Below are 26937 nucleotides of genomic sequence, written 5' to 3'. Positions count from 1 at the left end.
ATGGTTCGTTAGTCACTGCATTATTTGGCATTCACTGCCAAAAACTTTTGACCACCATTAAAAAAAGAAAGACAGCCAGGTTAAACACACAGACGCTTTTAAGACAAGCAGAAGATAGAAACAAATTTGCAATGGTTATGGCCAACTTTCATTGGTGGAGTCTAGAAAACTCTTACAGATATTACGATACTTACGGAACTCTTTTGATTACTTTTTGTGCGCAGATATGTGAAGGCCTCCACAGGTTCAATAGTATAGTTGTCTATTGCGATATTTTTTTAATGTCGGATGTTCTTTTCACGGTCATGTACTTGGATTTTGTTTCACCTATTGTAAGTCCCCTTTTCCGCGCCTCATGATGAATTTCCTTGAACAGTTCCATTAATCATTGATGATTGCATTAATCATGGAGAAAATTGGGATTAAGAAAGGTAAACAATTGCAACATGAAGGAAATGACAGGAGGTTGGAAGGTGTGGAACTGAAAGAAATGGAAAAAAGATAGAAACAGACGTAAGCAATATCTGACCCCATTATAGGCCATAAGTAATGCGAGAAGAAAAAGAAGAAGAGAAAAATAAATAAAAAAGCGAGATAAACTAAGTCATTTCGTTTATTTTACATATTATTTCGTATATAGATGAAATGACCAAAAATGATGTCAACTTTCTGCAATTAATGACCATAAAAGAGTACTGTGATACATTTTTTTAAATAAGTTACTATCTTAGTAAAAACACTTATTCTAGTTACTGATACTAGTCGATTTGTTCCGATTTTCTGGTTCGCGAAAAATTTTAAAATCAATTGCATCATTTGGGTTCTGCGTTTCCATAGTTTCTTGCAGTAGATTTGGTGGTGGCGGCTCAGTATGAGTTACTGAGGCATCGTGTATCACGTTTGGAGTTGGCGACTCAGCATGAGTTAGTGGGAGGTCTTGCATCACATTTGGTGGTGGTGGTTCAGCATGAGTTACTGACACTTCTTGCATCACATTTGGAGGTGGCAGCTCAGCATGAGTTAGTGGGAGGTCATGCATCACATTTGGTGGTGGTGGTTCAGCATGAGTTACTGACACTTCTTGCATCACATTTGGAGGTGGCAGCTCAGCATGAGTTACTGGGAGGTCTTGCATCTTATTTGAAGGTGGTGGCTCTGTATGAGTTACTGGAAGGTCTGGCATCACATTTGGTGGTTTTGGCTCAGTGTGACTTACTGGGAGGTCTTGCATCACATTTGGTGGAGGAAGCTCAGTATGAGTTACTGAGAGGTCTTGCATCACATTTGGTGGTGGCGGCTCGGTATGAGTTACTACGGGTTCTGGCTTTGGTACTATCGTTGCTGATGGATTATTCTCATCCGGCAATTTGATATCTACCGAACCTTCTGGATTTGTCAGTTGCGAGGAAGGGTTATCATTATCTTCTATCTCTACCTGGGGCGGAACATCTACGTCTGCATCATTTTCAACGGGGATAATCAAGCGATTTTTCTTTTTTGATATTTTGTCTTTCCCTGAATTCTTTTGTTTTTCTTTCCTTACATGTGTTTTTTTGGCTTTATCTTTATCTTTTTTATCTTTTCTAACTTTGTTATCCTTTTTATCCTTTTTTTCTTTTTTATCTTTATTGTTTTTATTCTTGTTTAACTTATCATTTCTATTTTTATTCTTTTTTTTACGTATTTCTCTAAATTTACTTTTCAGTCTGGGAAGAGATCTTGATCTTGGTGTTTCTTCTTCCTCAATTGCGTTTTTCTTAACTACTAATTTATCTTGGTTATTATCCTCTAGTTCTTTGTCCTCTAAATTTTGTGAATGTCTTTCAGCATCATTTTCTAACGTATTAGTAACATTAACATTTGTTTCTACTCCTTTGTCGTTTTGTGGGTTATTCGAGAAATCATTTTTTAAAGTGTTAGTATCATTTTTGCTGGCTGTAGGTACGGAGTTATCGTTGATGTTGTCTTCTCCTTCTTCTTTTTCTTCTTTTAGTTTTTGGTCTTCTACATTTTGGCCATTTTTCCCATAATTCGCATGCGATATGAACGATCTTTTGTTGTTATATGACGTCGGCAAAACTTGATCTTCTACTTTATCTTCATCAGTGTTAGTGTCATTGGTGCTCGCCACATTTTCATCACGTTCTAAATGTTTGTCTTCCAAATCTTCTGGTGCTCCATCATCATAATTATCATCTGTTTCATCAAGTTCTGATTGTCCGTCTTCCAAATTTTCTTGTTTTTCATCATAATCATTCTTAGAAGTGTTACTCTTATTAGTATTTTCTTTCTCATTATGTTCTGATACTTCGTTGTCCAAATTCTGTCGTGTTTCATGTACATCTTTGTTTAAAGTATTAGTGTTACTGGTATTTGCTGCGGGTAAAAATTTGTCTATTTCATTTTGTTCTAATACTTTGTGTTCCAAATTTTTTTGTTTTTCATCACCACCCTTTTGAGAAATGTCAGTCGTAGTATTTGCCTTAAATTCTTCTGTTTCACTACGTTCTAATTCTTCATTTTTCAGATTTTCTGGTTTCCCATCACCGACAGTCTTTATCGGTGTAGATATGACAGCATCCTGTTCTAAAGTATTATCATCCTTGCTATTTGTAAGTAGCGGCAATTTTTTGTCATCTTCAATTTTCTCATCTTCCCTACTTTGTGTTTTTCTCTCGGCATTATGTTCTAAGGTGTTATTATCATTGTTATTTGCAGTGAGCTTCAAGTTATCTTGTTCGTTATCTAGTTTTTCTTCTTCTGCAGTTTGGGTTTTTCTCTCTGCGTCATGTTCTAAAGTATTATCATCACTGCTGTTTGTAAGGGGCGTCAATTTTTTGTGATCTTTAATTTTTTTATCTTCCCTACTTTGTGTCTTTCTCTCGGCATTATGTTCTAAGGTGTTATTATCATTGTTATTTGCAGTGAGCTTCAAGTTATCTTGTTTGATATTATCTAGTTTTTCTTCTTCGGCAATTTGGGTTTTTCTCTCTGCATCATGTTCTAAAGTGTTATTGTCATTGCTGTTTGTAGTGAGCCTCAATTTTTTCTCATCTTCCTCATTTTGTGTTTTTCTCTCAGCATCATGGTCCAAAGTTTTATTATCATTGCTATTTGCAGTAGGCTTCAATTTTTTGTTATCTGCACGTAGTGTTTTTGTCTCAGCATCCTGTTGTGACCTGTAATGATGAGTAAATTTTTTGTTATCTCCAATTTTTCCAGCTTCTTCACTTTGTTTTTTTCTCTCTGCATCATGTTGCAAAGTGTTATGATCGTTGCTATTTGCAGTGAGATTCAGTTTTTTGTTATCTTCAATTTTTCCATGTCCTGCACTTTGTTTTTTTCTTTCTGCATCATGTTGCAAAGTATTAAGATCATTGCTATTTACAGTGAGATTCAATTTTTTGTTATCTGCAATTTTTTTACGTTCTTCTTTTTGAGCTTTTCCCCCAGCGTCATGTTCTAACCTTTTATTGCCATTGCTATTTGCACGGAGCTTATCTTTTTTGTTATTTTCTGATTTTTTGTCTGCACTTTGTGCTTTTTTCTTAGCAGCATGTTGTAAAGTCGAAGTACTCTGATGTGCTGGTATAAAGGCATTTCTTAATATTGGAGGTTTCGGCCTTAGTTTAGTTCTTTTTTGTTTATATGATTTAGGATCAATTAGTAATTGGTTTATTTGTTTTAGCATATATTGTATTCGTTTTAACACTTCGTTCTTTACTAAAACTTTAGGTCTAACTAACAATTTGTTTGTTTTGTTATTTTGTGGTTCTACTGGAGATACAGGTGGTGTGGTGGAACTCTCATTTTGTGCTGGTTTTAAATCATCAAAATCGTCATTATTTAATTCTACGTCTGCAAATATATCACTTAACTTGTTATAGTTATCTTGAAGCCGTAGAAATTGATCTATCGTGTTTAGGTCATCCATATGTGGTTGTTCATTTCCCATACTTCGTGTTTTTTGTTCATCTTTTTCTGGAGATTTTATGTCAGAAGTAGTTTCGTTTGGGGAGATTTGTTTTACATTACCGCTACCATTATCAAGTTCTTCGTCCTGTAACACATCATCCAAGCTATCCAAGTAACTCTGTTGAAGAGTCAGAAGTTGATCTACTGCTTTAATGTTACGCCAAAGTTTGTCTTCATTTTGCAAATTTGGTGGTATAGGTTTAACAGAGCTTTCTTCTCGAGGACGTTTTTTTAAATCGTCGTCCAAATTGTCGTCATTCTGACGATTTTCGCCATTAATTAGATCTTCTAAGCTGTCTGCGTAGCTTACTTGAATTCGAATAATCTGATCTATTTTATCTAGTTCAAATAGGTTTTGTTCCTGATCCTTCAGACTTTGTTGGTTATCTACCAAAGTTTTGTCCTTCAATAGAGAGTCGAACGAGAATTTTGTAGCTCCCATGAATTGTTTTAGTTCTTCTAAAATACTTTTCATATTTTTCAATAAGTCAACAATCATCTCAATATGGTTTCCATTGACAGGCGATACTAGATCTTTTCGTTTTAAGTCTCTTAAATCATTGAGCTGATGGTTTATGAATATTACTTGCGGAATTATGTGTTCCAATATATTTTCTCTTGTCGAAAGTATTCTTTTACGACCTGAAGATTGTTGGTCTAAATCACTTGTATGTTTCTCCACATAATGTTGTTCTGCCTCAAACATATCGTACAGCCGATCTACATAACGTTCTTGAACTCCAATTAGTTGATCTAACATTGATGTTTGGTCTGCCGTATCTTGTGGAGTGTCGTCAAGATTGTTTTCTGAAGGTTTTTCAATAGAGCTCTCATTTTTGGACGATGTTTTTAAGTCGTCATCTACATTTTGGGTATGAATGCCCTCTGCTTCAAAGACTCCTTGTAAACTATCTGCATAACTCTCTTGAAGACGAAGAAGTTTATCTATTTGATTTACATCAACTCCATTTGATTGTTGACTTTTTAGCGCTTCTGGTTTACCTTGCAGTTCGTCTTGTACACTATCAGCATTTGCTGATAATGTTATCTTATATTTGTCCCCCCCTACATAAGTTTTTAGTTCAAATAAAACTTTCTTCATATTTCCGAACATATCAATAATATGGTGTCTAACTTCATCTTTTAAATGTGACTGAAATCGTTTTTGTTTTACTACATTAAGAAGTTTCATCAGTTTGTTAATTTGCTGCAATTTGGAGAGTACATTCTTCAACACATTTTGTTTTGGTCCTTTGTTCTCTTCTTGGAATGGAGGTTTTAACGAATTATCATTAAAAAGGGCCACGGCTTCAAACTTGTCGTCTAAACCATCCAGATAAGTTCCTTGAAGCTGGAGAAGTTGATCTAGTGTGTTCACGTTAAGTTTAACTTGTTCTTGATCTTCTAGATTTTCTGGTGACTGTTCAGCATCGTTTTGTATGGAGTCTTGAGGAGACTTTCGGAAGTGTAGATATTTGAACAAACTTCCGTCATTATTGTCAGGTTGAATGATATTTTCTAAACTGTCTGCATAGCTTTCTTGTAGTCGAAGAAGCTGATCAATTTGCTCAAACAGCAAATGTTGTCCTTTACCTACCAAATTTTTTTTCGTGAATAACAGATACAGTCGTAGTTTTTTCAAGATCTTCTTCATTTTTTCTAAAACATCATTAACATTTTCTCCTCTTTTCACATTTAAAGGTGACCCAAAGTGTTTTTTCTTAAACACATCAATCTGGTGCAATATTGTATTTGTCGGCAGTATTTTGGACAGTATTTTTTTCACGTTTATGTCACGATATACGATATCTCCTGTTGTCAAAAATGATCCATTTTCAAAGGAGCTTTCAGTGTAGGAATAACTATCTTCGTCTTCGTCACTTTCTAGGTCCAACAATTTTTCATCAATAAAGTCTTCAACCAACTTATCCTCATTTGCATATTTTGACCTTTGTTTAAGATCAGCATCCTTAGTTTTATTTATATTGGGCGATTTACCTGGATTCTTTACTGCTGCAAAGTTCACCGGAACAAGTTTTTTAACATCAACTAGATTTTTCATATGATCCTTTATTTTTTGAACAGGCTCCTTGGCGCTTTTAAATAACTTTAAAGTGGGTTTAAAATATTTATTTATAGCATCCCTAGTAGCAAATGGTTCAGCTGATGTATGTAGAAGCTCTATATCCACTACATATTGTGCTTTAAAACTAGATGTAATTTTTATAAACAATGAACTCTTATCTAATTTAAATCGTTTAATGACAAAGAAAATAGTCTTCTCATTTTTGTCATGTTGTTCATTTATTTCTTGCATCATTTCTTGGTCATTCTGATGTTTGAAAATGATGTTGTTAACAGTGGTCATCAATTCATTGATCACTTCTAGAACAGTTGGTTCTTCAACACCATAATAAACATGATTGAAATATCCCATTGCTATATAGTTACGGAGGTTTATCAAGTCGATTTTCATATCTGGTGACAAGTATGTATTTGACAAACTTTGAATATAATTTAAGAATAATGGTTTGATTTTTCTTCTGTCAAACCAGCTTATGTCTTCCAGATATTTATTTGAATATAGTACGTTGAAGAATATCTGTTGTAGCACAGATTTGTCAAGTTTAGATGGTGTGTTTAACAAATTATCTCTTAAAATGTCTTCATTACCATAATAATAACTATAATCTTGTAGAGGTGTTTCCAAGTCATCATCGATTTTGGTATTATCGGATAGTTCTAAGCTGTGACGAAGACCAACAGGATCTTTGTTTTGCAAGTCACGTCTCACTCTAGTAGTCTTCTTTCCTTTTTTGGATTGTTTATTTATATCTTTAAGTGTTTTGTAGAGATCGTATATATATTTATCCATTTCTGCAATCAAAATTTGTTCTGGTGACTTCTTGCTGACTTTTATCTTTAGCACATGTTCTCGTTCATTTGAATTGGAGTTTATTTCAACATCAAATGAACCTTTTTCATCTATAAGATGTTTGTTTACAACAAACTCTTCCCAGTTTTCTTTATCATCAGTATTGCCAGTTTTATATGCTCCTATATCTTTTATCCACTTCATAGGTCTTCCAGTCAGAAAACTAGATGGTGGTAGAATCCATCCTATGGGAAATATATCCTTTATTCTTGTGTTTATAGTGGGGTTTTCTTCACTGTCTTCTAATAGCCTCGGTAAAATTCCAAGGGTTCCTGTCTTAGATCTATTCGTGATCAAACTTATTATAGCTTTACCCGCAACTGTTTTAGCTGCCAACTTAGCTATACCGAAGAGCGCTCCTCCTATAATTCCTAAAATAGACCTTGCAATTGCGGTTGGTTTTTCTTCAAGGGTACTTTCTTGATTGTATGACTCTGTACCGAGTTCTACAGATTCTTCTTGAAAGGGATTTATAATGGGTGTTTCTTCACTGTCTTCTAATAGCCTGGTTAAATTTCCAAGAGCCCTTTTCTTAAATATTTTCTTGATCCCACTTATTATAGCTTTACCCACAACTGTCTTAGCTACAAGCTTAGCTATACCGAAGAGCGCTCCTCCTATAATTCCTAAAATAGACCTTGCAATAGCAGTTGGTTTTTCTTCAAGGGTACTTTCTCGATTGTATGACTCTGTACCGAATTCTACAGTTTCTTCTTGAAAGGGATTTGTAATGGGCGTTTCTTCACTGTCTTCTAATAGCCTGGTTAAAGTTCCAAGAGCCCTTTTCTTAAATATTTTCTTGATCCCACTTATTATAGCTTTACCCACAACTGTCTTAGCTACAAGCTTAGCTATACCGAAGAGCGCTCCTCCTATAATTCCTAAAATAGACCTTGCAATTGCAGTTGGTTTTTCTTCAAGGGTACTTTCTCGATTGTATGACTCTGTACCGAATTCTACAGTTTCTTCTTGAAAGGGATTTGTAATGGGTGTTTCTTCACTGTCTTCTAATAACCTGGTTAAAGTTCCAAGAGCCCTTTTCTTAAATATTTTCTTGATCCCACTTATTATAGCTTTACCCGCAACTGTCTTAGCTACAAGCTTAGCTATACCGAAGAGCGCTCCTCCTATAATTCCTAAAATAGACCTTGCAATTGCAGTTGGTTCTTCTTCAAGGCTACTTTCTTGATCGTCTAACTCCGTATCTGATAGAATGGTATCTACATTAAATTCTTCTTCAAAGTCTTTCAGTAATCTCCGTAAATTTGTAAGGCTTCTCTTTTGAAAAATCTTATTAGTTACGTATTGAATGCCGTCATAAATGGCCGATGAAATTATATTGGTAAATAATGAACCCAAAATACCCCTTGTATTGGTCCCGACTTTTTCTTCAAGGTTACTTTCTTGAGAACTATCTAACCCTGTACCTGATAGAATGGTAGCTATATTTGATTCTTCTTCGAAGTCTTCCAGTAGCCTCGGTAAATTTGTAAGACTTCTCATTCCAAATAACTTTTTAATACCGTCATATATAACCGAACTGGCTACATCGGTAAATATTGAACCCCAAATCCCCCTTGCATTGGTCCCCAATTTTTCTTCAAGGTTACTTTCTTGAGATTCATACTGATTATCTAACCCTGTACCTGATAGAATGGTATCTATATTAGATTCTTCTTGGAAGTCTTCCAGTAGCCTCAGTATATCTGTAAGAGTTCTCAGTTTACTTAGTTTTTTGGAACCATCATCTATATCTGCAACAGAAGTAAAAGCCTTCATTATAAACCATACTATAGATATCATGACTGATTCAGAAACCATAGAGAAAAAACCATAAAATCCTTTATAAAAGGTATATTTGTTAAAATCCCTATACAGGGCTACATCACAGAACAGAACTAGTTTTCGATCGGATGACCGATCATCATCAGTGTTTACGTGAATCTAACATGCTAACCACCAAAGTAAAAAATATTTGGGTAAAAACCCTTTACAATTAATCCGTCATAGGAACATAGAAATAAAATGTGAAATTAAACATGGCTGTTTAAAATATCCAATGTTTCATGCTCTAGGTACCATTGAGCTCGAATCTGACTTGTTCACATCATGACTGTATGACATCATTCCCTATACCTAAATGCCATAATTTCGGAGTTATTGCTACACTTATTAAAAATATGTTTTTTTAAATAATTAAAAAAAAATCAACTTTTTTCGGCCCGGGTAGATATTATTTTAGGTTCTTTAGATCATTGGGAACAAAAAAGGTATTTTGTAATTTTTGCCTAAAGTTAATCTTTTTCGAATTATAAACAATTTGAAAACTTAAAAAAATCGAAAAATGACGATTTTCAACGTTCAAAAACACAAGTAAAAAAATAATTATTTAAATTACAAAGTACCTAAGTTCAAGATCAAACATTGTTTTATCAGATACCTGTAAGAATATTTGACACGTTTTATTCTAAAATATTGTTTTTTTAATTATTAATGAAGCGCATATGAGAGAACGGGCGATTGGGCTGCATTAACAACTAAAAAAAATATTATTTAAAATGAAACAAGATCAAATTGTTTATCGGTAGCTGATAAAATAAGGCTTGAACTTGATTTTAAACACTTCATTGTTTTAAAAATAATATTTTTTATTTGTGTTTTTAAACTTATAAAATCGTCATTTTTCATTTTTTTTCAGTTTTAAATTGTTTATAACTCGGAAACAATTAACTTTAGAGGAAAAATACAAAAGATCTTTTTAGTTCACAATGATCGAAGGAACCTAAAATCATGTCTACCCGGGCCAAAAAAATTACAAAATTTTTTTCACAATAAATGTAGCAATAACTCGGAAAATATGGCATTTAGGTAGAGGGCATATTATATAAAAAATAATCAGCATCTCTTAAGAATTCCAAAACGCAAAAAATATACAGGGTGTTTCATTTGAAATATGAAAGTTCATTAGATTTCCAGAAAAACGGAAGATTTGACAACAATGTAATTACCACTATAATATCGGCCGTATTGACAGACCATCACCCACCAAAATTAATAAAAATCATTCTAGCGGTTTCCGAGAAATTACCTCTATCTATCTTTTCCTCTATCTATATCATTCACACAGCTGATCCCACTAGCAAAAATATAACCATTGCAGCATATGCAGATGATACCGCTGTTGTAGCATCTCACACAGATCCTGTCATTGATTCTCAAATCTTGCAGACTCACTTATATGATATTTTCTCTCGGCTAAGGACCTGGCCAATTAAAGCAAATTAAATCTTTACATGTCACTTACACCCTACAAAGAGTTGCCTGTTTCAAACAGTACTGGAACTACAGCACTAATCAAAAACATTTATGAGAACACTACATCAAGTAGGTATACCACTACACGAAGACTGCAATAAAATTCAACTTAGGTCGAGGAATAAGAGAAAGAGACAATATTTCACCAAAAATGTTCACGGCAGCTCTAGAGTCAATATAAGAACACTCAATGGCAGAGTATGGGCACGTATCAAGATAGATGGAGAAAGATTAAATAATCTGAGGTTTGCACATGATCTTGTACTAATCGCAGAGAACTTACAGGATACAGAGTTGCATATGATGATACATTCGCTTAAAACTCTGCCTGAGAGAGCAGGTTTAACCATTAACTTTGAGAAAACTAAACTTATGACAAATCTGATAATGAGTGAAAATATAACTAGTGGCAATAATACTATTAGTCGAGGAAATGAAGCATTTTGGCTCGCAATTTTTCCTCCAGCATGGATTTACTTGAAATTTTCACAGAAAGTAGGGAATAGTCCAAGGATCATTTTCTATATTATGCTGCTGTACGCTAAAACCTTGGGGGTAGTTGCCACCCCATCTCGCGGGTGGGAATTTTTTATTAAATTTTAACCATGTAAGTCGATGTAAAAAGTAATTTTAAGAAAAAAATGTTTTTTACATTTTCTTCGTAAAACTAATATTTTTCGAGTTATTTGTGGTTGAAAGTAACAGTTTTTCGACGGAAAAATCGACTTTTTTAGAGGGTTTTTTGAGAATAACTCGAAAAATATGTATTTAATCAAAAAAACTGTAGATATCAAAATTGTATCTTTTAGTAACGCAAATGAAACTGTTTTTATATAATATATTTACGACCAATACAAACCGAGATACGGCATGTTAAAATTTAGCTTTTTTCGTCAAATGCATAATTTGAAATAATCAAAGCCAATTAACGGGAAAACTTTGCATTTTCCAGGAAAGCTTACATGATGTTTTTTCAAGCATATAATAGGATCTTTCAAAAAAATAATAAAAAGTTTCTAGCATAAAAATTGAGCAATTTATGATCAAAAAAAGGTCGGTACCTATTTTTCTCTACAAAAAATACAGTGAAAACAACCCCCTACCTACCCTTGTAACTAAAAATTGGTCTTCGCCCTTCTGTAATTCCTTTTATATGTATATTGTCAATACACCCAAGAAGTTTTACCTATTTAAAAGGCCTGATTCTAGAAAAATTGGAGTTTAAAGAAAAATTGATTTTTTGCAATTTTGCATTTTTTATCATTTTCTTCAAAATATCTCCGAAAATACTGGAGATACGAAAAAATGATAGACTACTAAATTGTAGCTTTTTTAATAACTAAAACTTCCTTATGCATGCATAGATTTTCATTACAGTGAACAGTTAGTGAGATATAGCTGTTTAAAACATCTATTTACGAGCAAACATCCCCTTATTCGAGCCCTTTAGACCCACCTCAATTAAAAATTAAGGGATTAATAATTTAATTTAAACAGTCTTATTACTCTTCAAAAATCCTACAAAACTATTATTGAAAAAACTTTTTATTGCCAAAAATGAAGGAGCTATGTTTATAAAACTAATTTCTTTTTTCGAAAAATTCGAATAGTCCCCTTATAGAGCATTTTCAATGTACCTATATAACACCACAAAGCCGGTTCGTATACTGGATGACTAAAAAACTATTTATATGTGTATTTTTATATATTTGTAAATTCTTATTTTTGTGTAAATAAATGTTTTTGTAATTCTTTAATTTACTTTTTTTCTGTATATATCTATTAAATTGTCTACTTATAAAAATTGCAATGGTATTTTGGGTGGTATTTAAGGGTTGAAATATGATATTATATCCTAGAGCATAAAACAATCATTATTTAACTAGTCAAAACCAAATTTTACCTATATTAAAGTTTACAATGTTTTTATATAATTTTTGACAATAAGGGTAGTTTACACCCCTAAAAATAATCAACGCCCTTGAGCATGATATAGAATATAAAGTACAGGGTAAGATGATCCTAACCCCAAATTTTTATGTAAATTGATGCAAGCAGAAATTATTCTTTTAGGATAAGTAAACTTTTTATATATAGCTCCAACAAGGGTGGTTTTAAGGGTTGAAATATTGTGATATTATATCTTAAAGCACAAAACAATCATTATCTAACTAATAGGAAGCAAATGTTGACAATATTAAAGCTTAAAATGTTATTTTATCTTTTTTTACAATTGGGGTGGTTTTCACCCTTAAAAAACCAAAAGCGTACAACGGCTCAATATAGAAAATGAACTAGAGGGTGAAATGAGCCTAATCCCAAATTTTTGTACAAATCGATGATGGACGAAAAAATTTCGAGGTTTTGCCATTTTTCCAGCTTCATTTCCTGGACTATATACAACAAACAGATACTTACAAATGTCTGGGACACCAGATCAAAATAAGCAGAGATGATCAAATACAGAGGCGACTAGGCCTGTCATAAACAGCGTTTGGCAAAATAGGCCTATTCTAAAAAGTTCAGTTTCCATGTGTATCAAGCGAAAGGTTTATAACCAATGTGTTTTGCCCGTACAAACTTACGGACTTTAACCCTAACGCAAAAATCGGCGAATACTCTGAGGCCGACGCCGCACTGCAGGAAGTTTGGTAGGATGGTGGTGGTAGATACCTGCCTGGAATGGAACTTGTTATTTATACCCCGTTTAGGCTTATGCCTCTTCAGGGTGAAGGAACCTCCTTTACAGGAGTATAGGGACGATAAGAGTGAGCTTGTTGTGAATGTTAGGTGAAGAGTGGAAGAGCAAAACTGCCAGTGGATCAGGGGTTCAGAAGGTGGTTTTAGCACAGAAGCTATAGAGATGAAGGAGAGAAGTTGCCGTGGCCCAGTAAAGCGTCCAGTCAGCCAAGGAGGGTCCAAATCTGTCACCATAGAGGAACGGCTCTTGGATCAGCGTGTGGGGATGCAGCTTGGTTATCAACGATACATTAGGGGACTTTGTTCTAAGATTCCGTAGTACTCATCAGGTAGTTCGTTTCTGGCCAATTGTAGAAGATTGGCCGGAGGGAATGGAACTTTGTCTTTGGGGATCCTGGTGAGTATGTGACCTTGCCGATTGCAAGGGGTGGTTAGAACATATTTTGCTCTGTGGTTATTTCCATTAATCGTACGCAAAACGTATTTGTTGCTGAAAGAACGTATTCTCTCGTTGATGGGGGGCATTTTTGCGAGTGGGTGTACCCATACCGACGGATATCTCCAGTGCTTCCTGAGGCACTTTCTGAGTATTCTGCGTTCGCAACCGAGGATGTTGTTGGTGTATTGTCGGTTTAGTGAGGCATAGAGAACCGCTCTGTAGTCGATTATGGGCCTTATGTACGTTTTATAGGTTTATAAGAGAGACTTGCTTGATGTGCCTCCAAACGTGGCGACTATCCAGCTACTTATACTACGAATAACAAAACGACGGTAGCCGCAGTGGCCTCCCACTACCATCTAACCATCCGGTGGTTCGCCAGGCGTCTATCCACCCAAATCAGTCGTGTATGATATTCCATCCGGGTAGCTTGGCTCATGCACTGTTATCCTTAATGGCAATTACGGTTAATTCTCTTTAATTCTTGACTAAACTGGAAAGGTGACGCCACTAAAGACTTTTCCAAATGTGCATGTCATCGCATCTGCAGAAACTGCAACAGCGTTGCCACATTTAGTAGATTTTTACTTTTTTGGTAGATTTTTGATATTGTTTAAAAAATTCTAGTATTTTTTAGTAAATTTTTGGTATATTTCAACATTTTGTTATGGCTGAAATAAAATTTGCTTTTTATAGTATTTACCCCATTTCTAAATTAGTTTTCAGACATTTTGTTACAATTTCCCAATGTCATTACCGAAAATAAGATTCAGGACGTAGATGATGAATTTAAAGGCCGCGTCTCACCATCAAATAATTTGATCAAACAGTTTGAGCAAACTCGGGAAGTACGTCAATGTGACGTCACAATTGCAGTTTTTTTGAAATTCTAAAAATCTGTGCTCTCACTATCAGTCTAGTTTGATCAAATTTTTTGAATTGAGTTGTCTAACTTGTTTGTACTTAATTTAAAATTAAAATTTTTCAATATTATCCACAATGAACACTCAGGATGTGACGTTACTAACTGTCACTTTCAGTTTGCTCAAACCAGTTTGATCAAATCATTTGATGGTGGGACGCGGCCTTTACAGAGAAATGAAACTGGATTCTGGTGCAGTTTCAACAAACTTGCAGATTTCAAGTAGCAGTGCAAGCAGTATATCAGGTGTTATTGAAGAGTTATGGCATTCGGTGAGCCTATTAGAAGCTAACGATGGAAAACTAAAATATCTAAGCATATGTAACTTTGCAAAACAAAAAATGTTGTGTTTACGTGTTTCCAATGTAAAATGCGAAAGAATTGTGTGAAGAATTTGATCCTGACATGCAGAAATCAGTGGATGAAAAAATATTATATACAAATATTAAATATGAAACTGATAAAAATTAATTATAGTTTTTTCCCAGTTAAAATCTAAAAAAGTTTGGTTTTTTTACAAATATTCATATTATATTAATTTCTAGTTAGTCAGCTGTTGTTTTTATTATAAAAAGTCCTAAATTATATACAAATACGTTAATAAAGTTTTATAGTATATTTTAGTTTTTGATTTAGTAGATTTTAGCTAAACTTACAGACTTACAGTAGATTTTCTAAATAAAATGTGGCAACGCTGTGCAGAAATGTCATTTTATTTTGTCTTGTCAATGGCATCTGATGACATCGTTTTTTGTTTACATACGTGTTTGGATTTATTTTATTAAATTGTTTTTTTACTTTTTACTTATAGATTAGCTATATATAACAAAGACTTTTGTTCTCTTACTATAAAGTAAAATATTCAGTTTGTGTGCAAATTTTTGAATCAATGGTGTTTAAATGCTGTGTACCAAACAGGACTGAGAAGTAAGGAATATTCTTTTGGGTTACTTTGCATCCATGTAATTTAAAAATTTTGTGTTAATTTCGGTGCTGCCTTAATGTCAGGATTGATGTGTTTATAAACTCGGCAATGTTACAAAAAGATACTGGAAATATTTTAATTTTATTATGAGCTTTAATTTTGGTACTTTCCTGTAAATTGTGCCGTTAATTTTTTAAATAAATATTTTAATTTTTGAATTTTGTTTTTCTACCTTTCCTATTGTATGAACTATATTTATAATTGCAGTAAAAGACTCCATAATGTAATGCAAATTACAAAAAATAATCGCTAATGTAAGAAACAATTGTCGATTATTTTTATACTTTGCATTATGTTATAGAATCTTGTTTTACTACAATAATTAGCAACAAAGCTTATTTGAACGTTTAAAATTCCCGCCATTGTCCATTTAGTTCATGACTAAACCGGACAGAGGGCGCTATATACATTGCAATTTTACGTATTAAAGAGTTGCCTATCTATTCTACTTATATATACCTTATCTATGGCTTGGCTATGGAGGAAAGCGTAATAAGTTCTGTGTATAAAAAAGGGCAATTTGGGACTCAGCAGACCCACTATGTGACGAAACATGGCTTTAAATATCTGTTTTATTTATTCATTGCAGTTGCATTCCAATATTCAAGTCAGATGAATCAAAAAAACAATTTGTAAATACCTTCAGTCGATTTTTCTCCACTTTCTGAAAAGTGTAGTTAGCGAGTTTTACCTCTAATAGGGCAATATGCCAAAAAACAAATCAAATGTAACGTAACAAATGAAACAAACGATTCCTTAGCAGTCAGTTGGATACTGACTTCTGACTTCATTTCACTCTTTCACTGCGTCCAGGATGCAGTGTCCCTCCACCATCCACCTTTAAAATCCACCCTCCAAGCGACCATCTAGCATCCTGCAGTTCGGCATCGGCTTCACTGCGTCCAGGATGCAGTGTCCCTCCACCATCCACCTTTAAAATCCACCCTCCAAGCGACCATCTAGTATCTTGCAGTGCGGCATCGGCTTGAGAGTTACACAACGAGCCATGGAACGTACACTGCTGAAGGTAACCCTTCGAGACCACATAACAAACCAACAAATTAGGCAAAGATCAGGAGTTCATGACGTCATCGGAAAAACTACGACGCTTAAGTGGAACTGGCCAGGATACTTAGCCAGAACATAAGATGGACGGTGGACAAGACGAATCATGGTATTTAGGTCCAGAAGCTATAAAAGAAGCTGAGGACGTTCACCGACTAGATAGACCGAAGGCATAAAAAGAGTAGCAGGAAACTGGCTACAAGCGGCCCACTGTAGAGAACACTGGAAAAAACTGAGACTATGTTCAGCGGTGGACGCCATTGGCTGATTGATGATGATGAAGATTGTAAATTTAATGGGATGTTTATTAAATAAATAAAGATTTATATTGGTTGTGACTTTACCTTCTTGGTTATTATCCTCAGATCCTTCTGGATTATCTGATTGGGTATCTGCGTCAGTAGTATTGGTACTTGATTCTTGTTCATTGTCTTCCAGCAACCCCACTAAATTCCTGTTACTTATCTTATTAAATAAACTTTTGATACCCTGATGTGCAGTCTCACCAAGTGTATCCCCGACATATTTAAGTCCTTCAAAAAGTAAGTCCCCTAAGCCCCCCTTCCTATTTGTTGGAGATTCTTTTTTCAAGTTATGCTTTTGAGATTTGTTTTGGTTATTCATCGTTGTAGTTACTTCAACTAAAGTAGGGGATGTGTGGTCTGAAGGTTTAACTCCTTTAGATAGTTGAGCACCTGGCGTGGATTTTGAGCTAGATTTTGATTTGTCACTTCCAGAATCTTTCCCCGAATCTTTGTCAGTATACTTTTGACTGTAAAATACGTTTCCAAGAGTTGTGTAGGGAGTGCTAAAATCCTTGTCAATGATCTGTTTATCTAGTTTTGTTGGCGTGTTTGTCAAAATACCTTCGTTTGGTGTTTCATACTTTTGGTAATTTTCATTTGAATTTTCTGATGGGACAAATGATAAGTCTGCATTGATTTGCACAGGTCCTCGTTCTTTTTTTATCGAAAATGTTGTCGCTTTCCCGTTAAAACCGCTTTTCCACTCCCTGTCTGCATTGTTATCCCCTCCTATGTATGAATACTCATGACTTTCTGGGTATCTGTCATAGTTGCTCCAGGCAATATCTGGAATGTGACTATTATCTACAAGTGAGCTTGTCTCGGGCTGAATTTGGTTTAAGCTCAAATCTGGAGAAAGCAGGTACTTTTGAAAATAACTAGGTACCGCATAGTTTACTGGTGAATAAGGTACATTGTTTTGTCCATAAAATCTGTAAGCATTTGTTACTGGCGGGTAAGATGTCGGTACATAATTGTGTCCATAATATCTGTAAGGATTTGTTACTGGTGGGTAAGGTGACGGTAGATTATTTTGTAAATATAAGCTGTAGGGGTTTGTTTCAGCATCTTCGTTGCCATTGATATAGCCCAAACTGTCGCGATCCTAAAATCAAACATTTCTTTACCAAATATATGAATATTAGGTCTTGGACACATACTTAAAAAAATTTATTACCTCCCTCATGACACTTTTTTGATTCAGTTGTTCATGTCGAGTTGGACAACTTTTCTATTTCGAAAAATTTTCAGGGGAGGGGTCGTAAAGGGCCTAGCCGGGTAAGATGATGAAAAATACCCCCAACTCGATTCGAATTTCATATAGCTCACCGTTAAGCGCATATAGTGAAACTCACTTTTTGAAATTTTTAGCCCCCTAGGTGGTCACGTGACCCACCTAGAGCCTAATTAGGCTTTTTATGCTTTTATTTTTAATTTCAGCCACATTGAGAGCTAGCGAAAAACTTTAAATAAAAAAGTTTTAAGTTTAAAAAAATTCTGTATTTTTTTTAATTTTTGGCGGGAAATTTAAATTTTAGGACGATTTTAAAATTTTAAATGAGTATAAAAAAACAACTAAGACATTAGTTTTCACGAAAAAAATTTATAACATGTATTTTACCTTTTCAGATTTTTAAAATTGGTGAAACGTACTTTTAAAAAATAAAAAACCACATTTGTTTACATACAATTAAGAATTTTTTATTCATCATTGGCGCGCATACAGGTAATGGTCTGAACTTTTTAAAGAAGAAAAGATAGTACGCCACTGGCATATTTCAAATTAACTTTACGTCCATATAAAAACTTAATTCCAATACTTTGAAAGTATTAAGATATTTTATTTTTTGCATGAAAACGGCGCGTCATATGAAAAAAAGAAAAGATAGATTATTTGTCACAAATACAACGAAAAATTCAAAAATGATTGTTAATTTGAAATATGTCAGTGGCGTACTATCTTTTTTCTTTAAAAATTCAGGCCATTACCCGTATGTGCGCCAATGATAAATAAAAAATTCTTAATTGTATGTCAAAAAATGCACAATAACTACCTTTTAAAACGTGCCAAATTTTATTACAATGTTGCAGTAGTTTCGGCAAAATCGTAAAAAATGTGTAAAATTTTGTTTTCTTCAACGCCCTGTATCTTGAAAATGGATGGCATTACAAAAAATTTTTATTGAGCAAACCGCAATTGTTTTTCAGTTTTTTATCTATCCTAGTGACGCTGTTACCTTTTTAAACACCATGTATAAAATTGTATCAAAAAGCAAAAAAAAAACAAAAAAAATGCGGTTTTTTATTTTTAAAAGTATGTTTCACCAATTTTAAAAATCTAAAAAAATTCAGGGTGAAACATTATGCAAAAATAAACGTTATAAATTTTTTTCATGTAAACAAATGTCTTAGTTATTTTTTATACTCATTTAAAATTTTAAAATCGTCCTCAAATTTAAATTTCACGCCAAAAATTAAAAAAAAACTTCGGACAGAACTTTTTTAATCTTACAACTTCTTTATTTAAAGTTTTTCGCTAGCTCTCAATGCGGCTGAAATAAAAAATAAAAATTTAAAAAGCGTAATTAGGCTCTAGGTGGGTCACGTGACCACCTAGGGGGCTAAAAATTTCAGAAAGTGAGTTTCTCTATATGTGCTAAAGCTAAAGGGTGACCTATATATAATTCGAATCGAGTTGGGGGCAGTTTTCATCATCTTACACGGCTAGGCCTTTTAGAGGTTTTTAAACTTTGGTAAGTACCCTTAGAAATTTGTCGGAGAATATTGCCGGTTAATTAGGTAAAAGTTGGTTAATTAGGTAAAAGTGGACAACATCAATCCCAAATAGACTATTTCATGATAAGGAAAGAAGACGTACGTGAATGCAAGGACTGCAAGGTAATAGTTAGTGAGACAGTAAGCCAACAACAAGTTGGTTGTTCTGGACATCGAAGTAAAAAGTGAAACTAAACAAAAATATCGGAGAGGACCACAAAAAATCAAGTGGTGGATGCTAAAAGATGAGAAAGAAGGTCTATTCAGGGAAAGAATAGTAGAGAAAATATGTTGGAACGTGAAAGGAAGCCCTACCACAATTTGGAGAAAAATGGCCAGTAGTATTAGTAAGACTGCTATTGAAATACTGGGGAAAACGTCAGGAAAAAAGTTTGAGGATAAAGAGACTTGGTGGTGGTCAACCGAAGTTCAAGGAAAAATAAAAGAGAAGGGAAAATTATACAAAAAGTGGCAAGAAACCAGATCCAACACAGATCTTCAAAACTATATGGTGGCGAAAAAGGAAGCGAAAGTAGCAGTAGCAAAAGCTAAAGCAGAAGCGTATTCAAACCTATACGATCAACTTGATACCAGGGAAGGCGAAACGAAGATATATAAAATAGCCAAACGGAGAGCAAAGAAACCAAAAGATTTTAATCAGATTAGATGTATCCGAGATGAAAATAATAAAATACTAGTTCACGAAAAGGATGTCAAAAAGTGATGGAGAAAGTACTTTGACAGCTTATTAAATGAAGAATTTGACAGACAGCCTGTGGAGTCAACGGAGACAGTAGCAGCAATGGTCACCAAAATAACAAACGAGGAAGTGGCTCAAGCGCTTCAAAAAATAAAGAAAGGAAAAGCGGTAGGACCAGATGATATTCCTGGAGAAGTATGGAAAGCATTGGGAGAGACAGGAACAAGGTGGCTATCAGGTTTATTTAATAGAATTATGGAAGTTGGACAAATGCCAGACGAATGGAGAAGCAGTGTACTAGTACCTGTCTACAAAAACAAGGGAGATATACAGCAGTGTACAAACTACAGGGCTATAAAACTGCTTAGCCACACCATGAAAATATGGGAGAGAGTAATTAATAGACGGATACGTGAAGAGACCGACATATCCGAGAATCAATTTGGCTTTATGCAGGGCAGATCAACAACAGACGCAATTTTCATTATAAGGCAGTTGATGGAAAAATACAGGAGTAAAGAAACAAACGCTCATATGGTATTCATTGATCTTGAGAAAGCATATGATAGAGTTCCTCGAGAGATTCTGTGGTGGGCACTCAATAAGAAAGGAGTCCCTGGTGCATATGTCAAGATTGTGAGGGATATGTATGAGGGAGTATCGACTAGTGTTAGGACAGGTGTGGGAGAGACTGATAAATTTCATGTGAAAGTAGGATTGCACTAAGGCTTGGTGCTTAGTCCGTATATATTCTCATTAGTTTTGGACCAGATAACAGCGAAACTACAGGGTAACATTCCATGGTGCTTAATGTATGCTGATGATGTCGTGTTAGTAGGAAATAGTGAAAGAGACTTAGAACAAAAACTGGAACAGTGGACACGAGCTCTGGAGGAAAAAGGTTTAAAACTTAGTAGGACAAAGACAGAGTATTTGGAATGTTCATTTAAAGATGGAGTTACTACAAATAAAATGGTATCTTTGGATGGTGAACTGATTGTAAAAAGCAATAGTTTTAAGTACCTGGGATCGGTATTACAGAGTAATGGGGAAATAGATGGAGATGCATGCAGTAGAATTAGGGCTGGATGGATGAAGTGGAAGGAAGCGAGTGGTGTGTTGTGTGACAGAAAATTTCCAATGAAGCTGAAAGGAAAATTCTATAAAATAGCCATAACACCGGCTATGATGTACGGAACTGAATGTTGGGCAGTGAAAAAGAAAGAGGAACAACGAATGCATGTGGCGGAGATGAGAATGCTTAGATGGATGAGTGGAGTGACAAGAAAGGATAAAGTTAAAAATGAGTATATTAGGGGAAGTCTAGGTGTGGCACAAATTGATGCCAAAATGAGAGAGCATATGTTGAGATGATTTGGTCATGTTCAACGTCGAGACGTTAATCATCCAAGACGAAGAGTAGCTGAAGTGCAGATTCCTGGAAGGAGTAGGAAAGGAAGACCAAAGAAGACGTGGGGGGAGACGATTAGGCAGGACATGTTGGTAAAGGGGATTAATATTGATATGACCCAGGATAGAATTGTGTGGAGAAATGCAATTAGGGAAGCCGACCCCGCATAGGGATAACGCAAAGAGAGAATTAGGTAAAAGTTGGTGCACGGATAGGACCACAATCTAAAAATATTTTCAAGGTATACAGGGCCGCCCCTATATTGAAAGGGTGACACAATAAATAGTTAGATTTAAGGGGCCTTTTGGCCTTTTCCACTGCCACCTTTTCAGACTTATTGTGGTCCTCTAGCCCTAGATAACATTTTCTAGCCTGACCCTTTTTAAAAAGTCTAATAGCTTGGAGACTGAACCTTCCATGTAGCCATTTGCCGTTGGATTTTGTTCTCCTAATGCAAAGAACCGCACATTTGACAGACTGTCACACTAACATAGAATGTGCTCTGCTGTTTTTTCTTCCAGGTGACAGAATCTGCACAGGTCATCATCTGCCAATCTTATTAGCTTTAAGTGCCTATTCAGCTTACAGTGCCCTGTTAGCAGACCTAATAAGGTTTTGACTGCTTTCCTTTCTTTGCTTATTAGGTCTGTCGTAAATTTTGGCGAACGTTCTGTAATGAACTGTTTTGCCTATCTTTGACCTGGTGAATTCCTCCACCATTCCAAAGATTTGTGAGCAAAGAGGGTGACACAAAATTATTTGTTTTATGAAACACCCTGTGTATTTTTACATTTTTGGATTACCCTCGATGTCTTCTTTCTTAATAGTAGTTTAAAAGATAGTTACGTTTTTTTGTTAATTTCGTAGCAATATTCACACCCTGACATCAAAATTTCTATTTATAAACGATTTTTAGTATAGTCTACTATTGTTAAACATGATTAATACAGCGAAATGTTTAATTTTAGTATACAGAGTTGGTAGAAACCCGGAATGAGTATTTTCTGAGTTTTCTTAAATGGAACATCCTATATTTTAGTATTTTAATGAAATGATATTTTATGGTACTTTTTTATTTATCAAGCCTTCCCTATACCTGAGTACTTTAATTTGTGAGTTATTCGTGATTCTTTAAGCCAAACATTAATTGCACCAAATAATACGTGAAATTTTATTAGGTGCCCGTGAAAATATTCAATCAAAAATAATTTTTCGAAAAAAATACATATGTATTTAGGTTTCAAAAATATTTTTAAATTATGGTCCTATCTGTGCCCCAACTTTTACCTAAATAACTTTTTTTCGTATCTCTTACGACAAACGAGTAATTGGATTTCTTCGCCCCACCCTGCATGTGTATTTTATTGACTATAATAAAGCATTCGATATAGCACGACGTAAACAATTAATGAATATCCTGAAATCAGACAATATGACAAAGAAGAACAAGAAGACTATCATGATCTCAGGATCGTATCAAATTTATACTAGGAGCAGCAAGCAAAATTACGTTTTAAAGATCAACTGTCAGGCGTGGGGTGAGATAGGGATGCGTATTGTCGCCAATTATTTTTAATGTCTATTCAGAAGATATCATGAAAAAAGATCTTGAGGGTGAAACAGCTGGAATAATGGTAAATGGATTTCCAAATAACAACGTTAGATATGCTGATGACACTGTCATTTTAGCCAAAAATATCAACGATCTTCAGGTTACTGCAGTAACCAGAATAGCAGTGTATACGATCTAACAAAGAACGGCAAGAAATCAAAACTTACGAGAATATCGAAAACTCAAAGAAATAACGACAATCTTCTAATAAACGGAATGTCGAACGAGTGGACAAATAGGCATTTTTTGGAAAAATAATTAACTCTACAAAAGATTACTTCTAGAAAATCAAAATCAGAATAGACAAGGCTAGAGCAAGTTTCAATAAAATGAGAAGAGTGCTCTGTACAAGAAGATTTAAAGTTGGAACTAACAAGTTAGCGGGATTCGAAGACTTTGTTTTATGGAATGTAAGATTGGACCTTGAACGTGATAATAATGAAAAAACTAGAATCATTTGAGTTGTGGGTATATAGCGGAGTTTTAAAAATATCTTGGACAGAACACATCACAAACAAAGAGGTTTTGAGAAGGATGATTGGATGAATAAAGAAATAAAAACATTAAATACAATAAAAACCAGAAAATTGGAATATCTCGGACATATTACACGTGGAGAGAGATAATGTTGTTCAATAAGTTTTGAGATTAGATAAGAGAGGGCGCGGGCGTTGTTACTAGCCTAATTTTTTTTGTTATGTTGGTACACTCTTCTTATGAACATATGTGAAGTTTCGTTTCAATCTGTCAATTCAATATTTTTTTAGAAGCTATTTAGTATCGATGGGTCACAGTATTTTTACAATGGAAATAATCAAGTATCGTGCAGTGATAGAATTTTTATTTTTGGAAGATTTGAAAGCAAAGGAAATTTATGAACGAATATTGAAAGTGTATAAGGACCAATGAACTGTCAACACGGATGGAATGGCCCCATCCCATTCAAACAGTGAAGCGAGATTGCGGCCAACATACAAGTGAGAGGTCCTAGAGAGAGACAGAGCTTGCCAGGGAAAATTTGACTTCTTCATTGGTTGGATATTAGCCGTGTTCGCGCTGCATGCCCCGAGTATGCCCAGAGGGAGAACGCCTGCGCATTACAAAATTGGACGTTCAATAAGGTCGAATATTGCCCTCCGAAAACGTAACGCGCAGGTGTTCTCCCTCTGGGCATACTCGGGGCATGCAGCACGAACACGGCTATTATCATAATGACCAGAGTTGCCAGATGTGATTTTATAAATCCCCCACTTAGAAACTGAAATTCCCTCAAATTGAAGCTCAAACCCCTTAAATTTAAATTTTTGGCGCATTTTAATAAATTAGTAGTCAAATGTAGAGAACAGTAAACCAAAATTATACTACTTATCAACAGAACGCCATGGAAATAATTCATAGGTCCTATCGTCTTCCATTATATGACAGTATAATTATACAGTTCTACGTATATACCCAAATTTAATTTACCATGACCCCTTAAAATATCTCATAATTGTTCCTCCCCAACCATTTCTGCTTAGAAAAATTCCTCTAGACGCTTTCAAATTACTCCAAAATTATGGAAAAATACCCCAAGCTGGCAACGCTGACTACCACTATAAATTTTTTGTTTAGGAAAGATGGCCATTATCTTCCCTCCTTCCCTGACTAGCGCTATCTCATCCTGGCGTCATTAAATTCACTTCTTGCCCATTCCATCGGTGTTGACAGTTCATTGATAAGGACTCTTTGGCTTCAATTATTACTCTAGGACGATGAGTTGCTGAATTTAAACGTAGGAGTACATGCCTTGAATACGTTCCACCTCAAGGACTTCCAAAAACAGCAACAACACCAGAAAGAAATCGTAGAAAAATATAGGATATGGTATTGGAAACTCGTCGAGTGACTGAAGGTGATTTAGTAGAATCCCTAGGCATCTTATAAGGCAGTGTAAGCAATATTTTGGCTGAAGAATTGGAGGGAACACGAACATATTCGAATGCGACTTTCTCAGCAACATTTACAGCGTTTTCGAAAGGATAGAGTAGATTTTGTGCGTTGATTCATCACAATAGATGAGACTTGGCCTATCACCATGATTCTGAATCAACACAAGAGGCTAAAGAGTGGTATAACCTAGTTTTTTGGCTCCGAAATCGACCAAGAAAATTTTAGCATCAGTTTTTGGGCTGTGAGAGGAATTTTCTTTGCGGATTACTTGCAAACTGATAAAACAATAAATTATTGTAACCTTTTAGACCAAGTGAAGGAAAAAAATCGTGAAAAGAAACCCGGTTTGCACAAAAAAATCCTTTTCATCAGGACAATGCACCGTGTCATATGAGCCTTTTACCAATAGCTAAAATCCATGAATTAAAGTTCAAATTTTTAGAGCATCCACAGCATTAATCAGATTGGGCTCTTAGTGACTTCCATTTGTTTCAATACATAAAAAAAATATGCGTGGAAAGCGTTTTTCATCAAATGATGAGTCCATAACAGCTGTGGAAGCGTATTTTGCAGTTCTTTCAAAATTGTAATCTCGTTTAAACAAAAAGTGTATTGATGTTCAGGGAGGCTATACTGAATAATAAAGTGTACTTCAAATAATAAAATTGTGATTTTCTCATCGAATTGCAAAACTTATTGAACAACCTAGTACAACTCGCTCCAACGGATTATGCAAGGAAAGAGAAGCATAGGGAAGATAACTCTGTATGATGACTGCTGATCTCCGTCGCTGAGATGACACCTGAAGAAGAAAGTTGACATACTGGAGTGCAAGGAAAATTCAACGTTAAGAGAGAAAAATTGGCCGAAGAATGTTTTCTTCTGTCTAAAATACCTTCAGGGATTCCTCAGAGCAGCTACAAATACAGTGCGGATAGTTATGATGATAACCAACCTCCAATAGGAGAAGAAACCACAAGAAAAAGATGTAGGCCATCAGTTAATGATAAAATGATAGAACATATGTTATTCACAATATAAAAATCGTGAAATAGTAAGTTATTGAATGGAATAGGAGAGAAAGAACAAAGGTTTGTTGAGCAGGGCTTAGATAAGAAACATCTGAGAATTCAGAGGAATGACATTATGATGACTCAAGATACAAACTTAATTGTTCCTAACGCTTTCAAAATGCGCAACTTCATTTTATGGAGAGCATTTTTGAAACAATAATTACTAGAAGAGATTACAATAATTAATAGAATACTTACAGTATTGATGACGTAGCTACTTGTATAGGATGTAGTTAACAAAACACTTCCCAAAATATAGACAATAATCATTGTGCATCTAAAATAAATATAAACTAAATTCTCCCAAGCCTTGTCGTTTATACCAAAGGTGTTAATTTAAAGGTGGGAATTCGATTAAAAACTTATTTATAATTTTAATACAATGCAGAAGCAATAATGAAAAAAAATTGTTTTATGACATAATTTGGAATGAGATAATTTAATATAACTTAACAATCTCTACCAGCTGAAATTAAAAAACATTGTGTTCTTATTGTAATTTCCTTTATCATAATAACAATTTTAATGTCCCAACAGCAATTAATGGACTCAACAATACATACATGAATGTGATATTATTACTTGGAAGCAATATATCAACTGTTACGTATAAAATTACAAACAAATGAGAGCCAATTTGTATACATATACATATTCTATCTTTCTTTATTTTCGTGCTTGCATGTCTTGTACGAAGTTTCTTGTACATCTTATACATCTCTAATTGCTGAAATGCAAAACTGGAAACCGTGGACAGGAAGAAGAGAAAGAGGAAGACCTCAGATGCGATGGA

The 26937-nt window shown here is 34.6% G+C and overlaps 1 protein-coding gene across 5 annotated transcripts; it reads right to left on the bottom strand.

Moving 5' to 3' along the window:
• Window positions 1–595: 595 nt before the first annotated feature.
• LOC114343751 (uncharacterized protein PF3D7_1120600-like) lies at window positions 596–26496 on the bottom strand. Of its 5 annotated transcripts, none has more exons than XM_050647805.1 (4): window positions 26343–26496; window positions 16681–17746; window positions 7803–8664; window positions 596–7292 (listed from the first exon to the last, which is right to left on the bottom strand). In XM_050647805.1, exons 1-4 carry the CDS (start codon window positions 26412–26414, stop codon window positions 746–748), a joined length of 8547 nt encoding a protein of 2848 aa, XP_050503762.1. In that variant the 5' UTR covers window positions 26415–26496; the 3' UTR covers window positions 596–745. The 5 variants fall into 5 exon arrangements, with proteins under 5 accessions (XP_050503762.1, XP_050503764.1, XP_050503761.1 ...); XM_050647807.1 differs by having other exon boundaries at window positions 596–7415; window positions 7926–8664; XM_050647804.1 differs by having other exon boundaries at window positions 596–7802; window positions 8058–8664.
• Between the last annotated feature and the right edge of the window lie 441 nt (window positions 26497–26937).

Source organism: Diabrotica virgifera, chromosome 3, assembly GCF_917563875.1.
Source record: "Diabrotica virgifera virgifera chromosome 3, PGI_DIABVI_V3a".
In the NCBI taxonomy this organism is placed as follows: Eukaryota; Metazoa; Arthropoda; class Insecta; order Coleoptera; family Chrysomelidae; genus Diabrotica; species Diabrotica virgifera.
The sequence above is the reverse complement of the archived record's forward strand: the minus strand, read 5'-3'. Positions and strand labels throughout refer to the sequence as shown.